The sequence below is a fragment of the Argiope bruennichi genome, chromosome 11 (assembly GCF_947563725.1).
Source record: "Argiope bruennichi chromosome 11, qqArgBrue1.1, whole genome shotgun sequence".
Taxonomy (NCBI): domain Eukaryota; kingdom Metazoa; phylum Arthropoda; class Arachnida; order Araneae; family Araneidae; genus Argiope; species Argiope bruennichi.
The window spans coordinates 90023617-90036019 of record NC_079161.1 but is presented as its reverse complement, the minus strand read 5'-3'; the positions used below and the strand labels follow the sequence as shown (position 1 = coordinate 90036019).

Here is a 12403-nt window from a genome sequence, read left to right as displayed (position 1 = left end):
TATCCATAACGACTAATGGAACAACAGTTATGAAAAAAGTTGGAAAGTTGATTGGTGCAAATCAGCAATTGTGCTATGCTCATGGAATTCAGTTAGGAGTAATAGATGTATTATACCAAAAAAATAAAGAACAGAAGAATCCAAATACTGTGGTTATAGAAACTTCGGATTCCGACATTGAAAAGAGTAAGAGTGAGAGTGATATTGACAATGAAGATAATGACAATGTAATTGTGGAAGACGATATTGCTAATGAGGATGAAATATTAACACATCAAGAATTGCTTCCTATAATTTATAAAGTTCGAAAAATTGTTAATATATTTAAACGTTCCCCTACAAAAAATGCCATATTACAAAAATATATACTAACTGAAAATAAAACAGAACATATGTTAATAATATATTCTAAGACACGTTGGAACAGTTTACTCCTAATGATGGAAGGGTTTTTGAAATTTAAACATCTAATCCAAAAAGCAATATTCGACTTAAACCTGTAAATTAATTTTTCAGATAGTGAATTCGACTTAATATCCAGAACTATATCAGCTCTATTTCCAATAAAACTGAATATAGAGGCATTGTGTCGGAGAGATTTTAATTTATTAACAGCTAATGTAACAATAAATTTCATAATGCAGTCATGAAAGAACAACACACATCACTATCTGAAGAATTATATATTACATTGAAAAATCGCACAGAAGAAAGGCATACCGAAATAGAATATGTCTTATGATATTTACATAATTATAAGGATTTTAAAAATGAAAATGAAAAAGAAAAGAAAATAATCAATGCAAATCTGATTAAGTTTATAGTAAATTTTCTCACAATTTTTTACTCACAAACCTATCCACATTCAGAAGAATTCGGTTCAGATATCGAAGATTATGATGACACTAATATCGATAATGAAAATGAATTGTCTCTTGAACAAAAATTAGAATTAGCGATAAATAAAAAAAATTCAACAAACCAAAATACAATACAGAAATCAACTATATCCAAAACCATCCGACGAGAAATCGATTTATTTGAAGATGAGGGATTTAGAGGTAAATACTTGGAAAAAGTATATCACGCATTGCTAACAGTACCACCAACTAGTGTAAATGCCGAAAGAGCGTTTCCGACAGCTGGTAATTTTACACAAAATTACTTTTCAGGCTTAATGACAGTACAATGGATGCATTATGTTTTTTAAGATCACATTTCAAAAATTTGTAATAGTACCACAGACTAAATAGTGATATTTACACTTTTTTTGTGATTTAAATAAGTTGTTCTTTTACTTTTTTGTAATTCTTTATATACTGTTATAATTTATAAGTTACATATTGTTTTTGTGATATTTACACTCTTATAAAACTGGCAAATAAAACAAAGAAACGCCTTGTTTTCTTTCTTTTTCTAAAATTTCTAATACCGGTATTAAAACCGGTATCCCGGTATTAAGATCTAAAAAATACCGAATACCGGTATTGAAATTTTGGTCCGGTATTGCAATCCCTACCCTGGAGGGTACACAAATAGGTGGGGGATCTGACTCCTCCCATCGATGACGGGACGTACTTCCTTCGGGGAGGGTTATACCGTGGCCGGTGATGGCTCTTAGGACTCAATCCCAGTTTCCGCCAGTGTTGCTGTTGCGGCGGTAGGGTCATTCAGTATTATTTATTCGTGTGCCTTCGGCTGGGTTGTAGAGTCAGTGATATGACTTACATGTATATGCTACAGATGTTAAATATGTGTACAAAAAGTTATGTATCTATCTCTATACATTTTGTACCCATTGTTAACTTATATTCGAATAGTTGGACTGATAGGCTTCTTCTGAACCGCTTTGTTTAAAATTTGATTGAATTATACAATTTATATGTAAAGATCATATATGAAATTACATTTTTCTTGTTCAAAGAATTTTTGAGTTTATCTTTGTCACAGGCAGTCAGACATTTACTAAAAAAGCTTTTTTTCGAACACAAGGGGGGGGGGGGTCTAAAACGTGGATTCGTCGAAATTTCGTGTTAGAATTTTTCGATGATTACAATATTTTCTATATACTTCGTATAACGTGAAAGTAAAAAAATTGTATCCGAGAAGAGAAAATAGCAAAAGAGATATGTGTATCTATGAAGAATTTATTGCAAATCTTATTTGATTTTCTATTTTTTTTTAAAGAATCTTAATCCCAATAACTCATTTACTTTTGTCATCATGACAAATTTCTGTATCTGCGAATAAGCGATGAATGTTTCTTCCATTCCATTTTAGGTAACGAGAAAATATTCGCCTTGACGAACCAGAGAAACTACGAGGTGCGTTTCGACATACAGAGAGTAGATAAGCAGCGCTTCTTCGCTGCATATTCCTCATTTTACATTGACGATGAAGATTCTGGTTATATGCTGCATTTTGGAAACTATACTGGCACAGCTGGTAAAGACATTTTTTTTTTTATCTTTTTGTTTCCAGTTGTAGAAAAACAACTAATAAAAAAGCAAAAGGAATTTACTTCTAAACAACAAAATTGCCTCAACGTATCATTATCATGACTGGCTATTACTTATCGTATTCGTACACATTCGTATACCATTCGACAATGTGTACGAATATATTCGTATACATTATGTCTAATACAATACAGCGCCTATGTTCAATACCATACAGGGATGTATCGTATTCGTATACATACCCTAGTACCTATGTCACTGTTCACTTCCATGGGGAGGGACACCTCAGATATGGGGATAAGAAACTTCTGGTACAGTGATTGGTTCTCGCTGCCTAGGTAGATATGAAAATGATACAGTGTTGAATACTCTCTACCGATGACGTGCCTCCTGGAAAGTATGTGCGGTCAGCGATGAACTCCTGCCGGTGTTGTTGCGTGTTGTGTTGCCAGTGGGTCATTAGTTTCTTCCATGTCTCTTCAAGACGCTATACAAGTAGTTTATGATTATAGTACAGTCCATCAAAAGAAAATATTCGGATATTTGTTACTGCTCATAATCTCTGAAATTTAAATTCAAGGTAAAAATGTCATTTGATTTTGAAGAATGTCCTCTTTAAAAGAATATAAGTTGCACTAAAGTAAGATGTATATGCATGTGTGTGTGTGTGTGTAAAAACACACATAATTTTCTAAGGAATTTCGCAGCCGTAAAAAGAGAAGACACTTTGAATTTTATAAACTTCGCTTTATTCCATCCCGGGAGGCATACTTTATGTACAAAAAGCGAGGACAAACTGACGTCCGTTCACAAGCGATACAAGAGCTAAAGAGAGCGAAAATAGATAGAAATATTTTTCCCGGTGGTTTTATACTATGAGATTCTGTTTGGGATTTCTTTGCATGTGTCGATTTAGGTAAGGGGAATATAGGTATCTTTTAAAAGAATTTGCTTAGCTTCACAGATTTTTATCCCTTCACTCGGAGCATGAGAACCGCTGATTTAAGCATTTTTAGAGAGCTTCTATTACATTAATGAAATAAAAAAGGTGGAATTGGATCAGGAAATAAAAGAACATTATAGAATGAAATTAATATAGGTTAAATTAAGATAAAAGGAAATTAATTAAGTTTACATTATATATATAGCATAATCTTCAAATTTTCCATTTGCAATCTATAATTTTTCGTTTTTTAGGTTATTCTGAATAATGAGAAATCCTCAAATATAAGATTTTAGAAAATTCAGTTCAAAAACTGCGGAGATATAAGAGAAAAAAAATTAGATGATGTTTTATTAAATGCAAACGTAACAAATAATTTTTTTCTATTAACACCTTCCTTTTTTTAAGTTTACATTGCAATCTTTAATACGGTAATTTCAAGAAAAAATAATATTTTTTCAAACGCCACGTGATTAATAATGAAACAAGACTAAATAAGAATTCAAAATCTATTCTTTTATTTCCATGTTTAATTGCAAATAAATGATAGAGAAATAATGGTTTCGAGTCATATTATTTGTAACAATCAAATATTTTGGATAAGTTGAACAAATAATAAAACTAGCTTAAGTTTAAAATTTTGAGAGCAGTCGAAAAATAAAAGTCGTATGCTTGTTTAATGAAATATTCTTTTTTTAACTGAAACAAGCAAACAAACAAAAAAAAACATTATGCTGTTGATTTGCTAGTTAAATTTTCACCAAACGATATTTTAAATTATTTTAATGCATTTTTTTATTTTTAATATTTTTTAACTGTAAAACATATTAAATAAAGAAAATAATTGCTGAAACATTTGTAAACTTTTGTTTCATTAAAAGAAAGGATATTTTATGAAAGTCTAGTGGCATTTATAGTCAAGGAATTACTTTTGTATTTTATTCATACATTTCAAGGTTTGTACATAAATAATAGAGAAATAGTATTTTCAAAGCGCATTTCATTTTAAAAAAAATATTTTTGGATAAGTTTAGCAATTATTAATAGAATTAGCTTAAATTTAAAATTTCTGGAGTAGTCGAAAAGCAAAAGTCAGATGCTTATTTTATAAAACGTTCTTTTTTAACAGAAAAAAAAACTCGTTGTACTGTTTTTTTGCTTGTTCAAGTTTCCATCAAACGATATTTTAAATCACTTTTATGAATTTTTTTATTCTCAATATCTTTTAATCTTAAAAAAAAATAAAGAAAATAATTATTAAACATTTATAAATTTTTGTTTCCTTTTTTTTTTTAAAAAAAAAAGAGATTTGTGAAAGTTTTATGATATTGTATTATCTAAGCCCGAGGAATAGCTTTTGTATTTCATTCAGTAATGCTTTATTTATTCATTCATTTCCCGTTTTAAAAATTTTGTACTTATACAGAATTTTGGTCCCGTGCTTTTTTCAGTAATTAAAGATCTTACAAATCATTTCTTCAACTGCAATCAGCTCCATTTTTTTTAAAGGAGACTTCGCTTGAAATATAATCGGAGTTAGAATTTATTACATGTGACAATTCTTTATCCCTCCTTCCTATTAGAGTTTATTTTAAAAAATCTTAAATTAAAGTAACCAGTTTTGTTTTCCGTTCCATTTCAACCATTTTTTATTCCTATTAAAGAATCCTTTTGCAGAAATGAGACGTTCCCCAAAAATTCTGAAAATTACGCTGTTCTGAATGCTTTTGGTTATTGCGGCATATCTTAAAAACTTTTTGGTTTAAATGGATGAGATTTGGAATGATAATGTTTCATGTCTTGTTCCTTCGATTTAGATTTAATATGTTTATGATTTCCTATGAAAAAACTTTTAACTTGTAAATTTAATAACTAATTAAAAATATAAAACACATTTTCATATTTTTAAAAATGCCCAAATTTAGTTTTAGCATTTTTATGTTAAAAATTTAATACTAAAAAAATGTTATTGTCCGAGACTTCTTATATCTTGAAACATACTGAAAAAAAAATCTCATTTTTCATTAAGAATCCAAATTTGTAATTGCTTGTAACTTATCAATAGTTGATTCAAATTTAAAGCATGAAATCATAAGAATTTTAAACAGATGAAATAAACTTTGACAAACTGAAATGATAGGTAAAAACTCAAATAGAAAATTAGGAAATTTGTTTTATTAAAAATAAAAACTATTTTTATATTGTGTATTAATTCAAATGATATAGTTACAACGACACATTAGGATTGATATACAAAGGTATTTCATTGCAGGCTGAATATCGACATCAGTTTTTACTATTTAGTAACTAAAATTATTAATTTATTATCAAATTTAAAGGGGATTCAGCTAAATCAAATTGACCTTTATTAGTCATATGATTGATCCAGAGACAGATCTCTTGGGATTTCAGCCAGGACGCATTTTGAATCTATCAGAAGTTTAGTCTGCCGAAGTTGGTATTATGCTCGTATATCAAATATGTCGGAAATTTATGGTAGGAATTTAAGTTCTACGGAGTTTTTAGATGATAATATAAATTAACTTTTTTTTACACTTTCATTTAATTTGACATTTTTCATACTTCCGAGGATGGAATTTTGAAATCAATTATTTCAATCACTTATGATGTCCTAGAACTTCCAAATTTTGAATATTTATAACTCCCAAGGAAATAACACTATTTTATTGTCTCCAATATTAAATTATCCATTCATGTATATAAATTGCGATTTAAGACCAGTGGTACCACCTGGTAGTGAATTAAAGAATGAAAGTGATTCAAAAATTCGGTTATATTTAAACTAAATAATGTAATTGCCAATTAAATATTAAAATTAGAAACAATATAATAAAAAGATTTCTAAATACATTTTACGAAATTTATTTATTTAGGGGATGGAATTGAAACTTCGAATAACATAAAATTTTCAACAAAAGATAAAAGAAATGATATCTGGAAGATAAAACCTTGCACGGATTTGAAAAAAGGCGGCTGGTGGTACTCTGAATGCGGCGGCAGTAATCCAAATGGAGTAAATGATCCTCAAGCTGATGGCGCGGAATATGTCAATTGGTTCCCACAGGGAAAATATAAAGCTTTACTTGCAATAGAAATTAAGATAAGACCAGAAAACTGATAATCGAGTTAAAAAAAGGTTTGTGTTTTTGTATTTTCATTGTATAAACCAATAATTCTCAATACAAGCATCGACACGAAAAAGTGTAACAAATGAAGAAAAAAATTTAAAAACAAATTAACCATTGATTGGAAAAAAAAATCTAAAAAAGGAGCATCACTCAATCAATTCGGAAATCGAAATACATTTTTAAACATTGGGAGATAAATTGTAGATTATACATTCCTATTTACTTTTCTAATAATTTCAAAATTACTTTTTTAATGATTCCTATTGAAAGGTATGTATATATAATATATAAGCAACATATTTGAATGATTTAATTTACAAAAAATATATATTTGTTAAAGTTATAAATTTAACCACGATATTCGTTTTAATATATAATAGAAATTTGTATTCGAAATTAAATCTAAGAATAATTTGCGTATGCGTTAATTTTTTTAGATTAGCTGATAGATTATTGGAATGCAATAGTTGTTTTAGCTGTGCAATGCCAGCATGTATTTTATAAAATCGACGAAAAAACTATTTGTAATCATAATTCAGAAATAAAATCGTTTGATTATCGTAAATTTATCATTAATTTATTTATATTTATTGAAATAATATGCCAAATTTTATATTTTTCGTAACTTTTTCATTATTAACTTTTTTTTTTATTATTTATCATAACAGCTTATTTTTAATATAAATTTTTAAATACTTTATAGAATAACCACAATTAATGCTTCAAGTAGAGTGCTTGAAAATAAAAGAACTTATATCGGAAGTTATGATCTCTTGAGATGAATTTGAGTGTAAATAACATAACCAATCCTTAATTGAGTATTTTTACCAATTCTTTCGGTCAGATTTACCAGCCAATAGTGGAAAACAGCAAATACGTCCAATAATAATGTAATGTGCGAAAAAAACTTACGGTGAATCTTTGTGGAAGATTTTAGGTTAGAAAAATGAATAAATAGTCAAAAATATTTTTTTAAATTCCTCTCGGGAAGCTGGAAAGCAAAAGTAGATTCCTTTACATCTGAATTACTATCTGGCGACACAAATTGTTGATATTAGAAAAAGTCAAAATTATTTTTCGAACCCTAATTTCTAAGATACTGCAATTATCGAAAAACTTTAAATACAAAAGTTGTTCGTCTTAATAAACCGCTAATTTGGCTAATTGGATTTATTTTTCTATCTTCAATATTAAGAAAGTTATAGTGAAATGAAAATTTCCACCCCCTTTGAACTAGATGGGCCATTTACATTTTTACATTTCTAACAACATGTACCGAGCCAGTTAAAATTCAAAAAAAGTTATTCTAATTTACCTGTTCACAAGATAACATAGGCAAAGCGTTATACACATATATATTGGGACCATGATCGGTGAAGAACAGTAGACATTTTCCCGAAGTCTTGTCATAACCATTGCAATAGGTTGTCTTCCTATAGAAATCTACATAAAAAAATTTTTAAAAAAATCTTTGAAATATATTTTGACATAAAATATTTTTTGACTTGTTCGGACACCTTAAGATAAAATGAAGACCAACAGTTGCCAATGCGGGGTAGAGGTCTGGGGGAACACATAGATTCGCTGGACTTTCATCTCCTATTTCGGCTATAAAAATGAACAGTTTGGAAATTCTTGAAGCCTCCTAAGCAACTCAGGAAAATCGATTGCAAGCAAAACTGGAGGTCTGTAAATCGTATCCATCAATAAATATAACTACGATAATAATAATAATAAAAAAATGAAATAAATTGAAAAAAATATACAGTGAGTTTAACCTAAGGCGAGTAAACTTAAAATGCTGTCTACTTGAGTTAATAATGTTATTCATTTCTTTGCAATATTTGCAACAAAATTGCTTTCTTGTACTCTTTATTCACTCCTTTACTTTAGAGTGACGTGAGACCGCGATGACTACGTGTAATGTCTCGATTATGAAGTCGGAGACACCCAAGCATGAAAGCCGATTTCACCAAAAAACAACCGTGTAGCTGGGCCACAATCCCCGATAGAACACAACAGATCAAACGAATTTCTATTCCTTATTTTTAGTAATCCAAATGATTTTTCTTGCAAATAAGAAAAGGCGCTTCCTGTTTACCCAAACACAGAAGGGCCACTGGCTAAAACATGGCGTGGGAAGCGAAGATTTCGTTTCTTATCAGTATACTTGATGAGGGTGAAACTCCTCCCTCGGTCCCCCAATTCGCACCCATTCGTGTAACCTCTCGGGGTGACGTCATTACTTTCTGTGACGTAAGTGTTCCGGCCTTGTCTATCGAGGGTTGAGGCTGGACTTGGTCCCCCCCCCCCAAAAAAAAAATCTGTCGGAGCCAATCTTTCATCCTCTATCGGTGCAGTACAACATTGACTAGCAGCATAAATGCCGATATGCTTCGAGTCACTGTCGAAAACCTCGTGTACCGCATGCAATTACTGGAACATCAAGTTGGTGGTCACCTTGAGCAAAATTTGTAAGTTGCTATAATAAACGGTTTTTATTGGAATTTGATGTGTTTCTATTTACAATTTCCTTTGGCAGTTATGCATTCTTTTTCAACACATTATGCGCTTGCAGCACCAGAATTTCCCCTATCGGCGTTTATTGGTACTAATTTTCTTTCTTTTTTTTAATTTTTTTTTATTGATAAATTGAAACTGCATACTTTAATGTGTATGGTGGCCAAATTTTGTTATATTTCGTCCAGTATATAAAACGTTAACAAGACTCTGAACATCTCCTGTTATTTTTTGATCACGCTGTATCAACGCGTTTTAGGGACCCTAGAGATGATTCCTTATGACAAATCCCTTTTAAAATGCATTATTACCGGTAATGAAAAAAATTATACTTTTTGTGAAGAAATATCTCAACAGTCAATTAAGTAGCACTTGAACGGTCAAACCGATCTTTGACGTAGTCTTTTTGATTATGTCAAAGTCGTTCGGCTCAAAATTCATTATGAATCATTATAAAGTAATATGACTTAATTTTATATGTTAGTAGTATAAGTTCTATATCATTCCATCAAGCCTATTATTGGATTGTGGTCTGCTCTTTCTATACGTGAGGTTGACGTAAAATTGACTCGCCTCCGTATAGGACATACACGCTTCACGCACAAACATCTTCTGTTTGGTGAAGCTGCACCGAAGTGCCCCAAATGTCGTGTAGATTTTACTATGAAACATCTTTTAATTGAGTGCCCTGATTTTAACTCTCATCGTATTCGCTTTTTTCATTCAACTTCATTGACTCTTAAGGACTTGGTGGGTGAAAAACACCACCCAAATATCTTTAAATTTTTAAAAGCTATTAAATTTTATACTTATATTTAGTGTAATTAATTAGTATTTTATCTCAATTATCCCGCCCACCGTGATCAACAATGATTTCATACCATATCCTTTGGATTTAAATTGATGGTTTTATTTTAAAACTCTGAAATTTTTTGATGCATTGTCACATTTCATAAGTTTTTTTAAGTTCTGAGTTTATATTGTATTTTACTCCTGATTTTATATTTTACCATTTGCATGGCGCAGCTTAGCCAAATGTGGCTCTTGCGCCATAAAACCTCACAAATCAAATCAAATCAAGTTCTATATCATAAGAATTGTACCACAGTTGAAATAAATTTTAACAAATTTAAATGACACGTAAAGATGAAAATGACTAATTAAGACGTTTATTTAATTAAAAACACATACACCATACACTTTCACATTTTATATTCATTCAAATGTCATATTAACAGTGATACATTGTGGGTGACATATGAAGATGTTTCATTATAGTTTGTATATCAATATCAAATTTTATGATTAAGTATTTCGAGTTAAAAGCGGATTCAAGCAAATTAAACTGAACTTAATTAAATACCATTATCCTACCGCAATAAATACGATTGATCCTGATAATTGAGATTTCAGCTATAATGGAATTTTTAATCTATTGTAAGTTTAGTCCGAAATTGAATCTACAGGTATTATGTTGGATATCAAAGATTAACGGCAAATTTTAAGGTATTTCAATTGTATGGATTTTTTTCTAGAACATAATAACATATAAATTATGCTTTTACGCGCTTTCATGTAACTTGACATTTTTCATGCTTGCCAAGATCCTGAATCAATTATTTTTTATTCATTTCCTAATGTCGTTGAGCTTCCAAATTCTGCATGCTTATGTGTCGTCAATAAAAATACACTATTTTAATATTTTCTATATTTAGTTATCAGTCAATAGATTGATGTAATTAAATTGTGATTCAAAATCAGTGGCGCCACCTGGTAGTGAATTGAAGAAAAAATCATTTTAAAATGACATCATAATTTTAGTAATTAATTGTAAAATTCAATACTAAAAGTAGAAATAAAGTAAAATTTCCGTATAAACTGCTTTATCAAATTTGCTTTTATTTATTTAGGTGATGGAATCCCAACTTTGAGGAACATGAAATTTTCTACAAAAGATAAAAGAAATGATATATGGGCGGTAAAACCGTGCACAGATCTGAAAAAAGGTGGCTGGTGGTACTCTGATTGTGGTGGTACTAATCCAAATGGAATAAACAATCCTAAAGCTGATGGCGCGGAATACGTTAATTGGGGTCCTCTGACAAAATACAAGGCTTTACTAGCGATAGAAATTAAGATAAGGCCAGAAAATTAAAGATTGAATAAAAAATTCTTTTGCCTTTTTGTTATGAGTCCTATTGATTCTCAACATTGACACGAAAAAATATAGCAAATACAGATGGGGAAAAAATACTCTTGGGAAGAATTAATCAGTAACTGGAACAAAAAAAAAAAAAAAAAAAAAAGATGCTTTCCATTAGTTTGAAAATCAAAATCCATTCTTAAATTTTGATAAATTCTAAATTACTTCAAATCCAAGTTCAATTATCACCTTCTCTTTTCTGATAATTTTAAATTGCTTTTTTTTTAATGATTTCTATTTAAAGATATATTTCCATTAAAACCAGAATTTATTCATTTTGCTTACAATTCTTCACTTCTAAATTCGTCTTACTTTATTTAATTAACATTTATTAGATATTAGCTAATATTCCCAGTTTTAGTTACAATACTATTAAATGTGTACATTTTTATACGCATATTTGAAATTTTTATTAAAATGAGAATATCGTCTGAAAATTCAAAAGCAGTTCAATTAACTATACGATATCCAAATCGGGGAAATATAAGCAAACGATAAGGGATTACAATTAATATTTCATCAAATTACAAATAATAAATTAATACATGAATTCTTTTAGAAATCTTTTTCAAATGCAATCTTAATTATTATCTGCGATTGCAATTTTAAGAATTTAATTAAAACAAGAGGCAGAAGATAAACCTTAACATATTAATTAAAAGGGTTATAACATAAGCAATTAATTAAAACAGACTTTAAGTGCAAACGATAATAAATTATAATTAATTGCACAGCAATTTAAATATAAAAAGAAACAGGCATTACGAAACTTCATAAAATTAAATGTTCCCATGATAAATTAGAATGTAAATAATCCATTGCGCATGCGTGAAAATAAGTTTCAATTTTCCCCTCCTTTAGGGGCCATAAAAATTAGATTAGAATTTTTTTAAATTTTCTTTATTCTTCTTTAATTTAATACATCAGAATAAATCTGAAAAATGGAATTAATAATGTTTGGTTTTTAAAGCATAAAACATTTTAAAAATAAATATTTTCCATTTAAGCAATAGGCAAAACACTTTTTAAGCCTTGCCGCATTAGCGTGGGAAAAAAAAAAGAAAAAAAAAAAAAAAAAAAAAAAAAACGGAATCTCTTAAATTCTACAGGCGGGAAAAATAATTTAATA

General features: G+C 29.3%; 1 protein-coding gene across 2 annotated transcripts in view; it reads left to right on the top strand.

Annotated features, from left to right (window-relative positions):
• LOC129957054 (techylectin-like protein) overlaps positions 1-11255 on the top strand; it is a 35114-nt gene extending 23859 nt beyond the window's left edge. Inside the window, exons 6-8 of one of the 2 annotated variants that reach the window (XM_056069183.1) lie at positions 2281-2445; positions 6297-6559; positions 10982-11118. In XM_056069183.1, coding sequence (XP_055925158.1) covers positions 2281-2445; positions 6297-6541 — 410 coding nt within the window. In that variant the 3' untranslated portion in view covers positions 6542-6559; positions 10982-11118. Of the gene's footprint in view, positions 1-2280; positions 2446-6296; positions 6560-10981 lie in introns of both variants that reach the window. The other variant, XM_056069182.1, reaches the window with a different exon arrangement.
• Positions 11256-12403: the final 1148 nt, after the last annotated feature.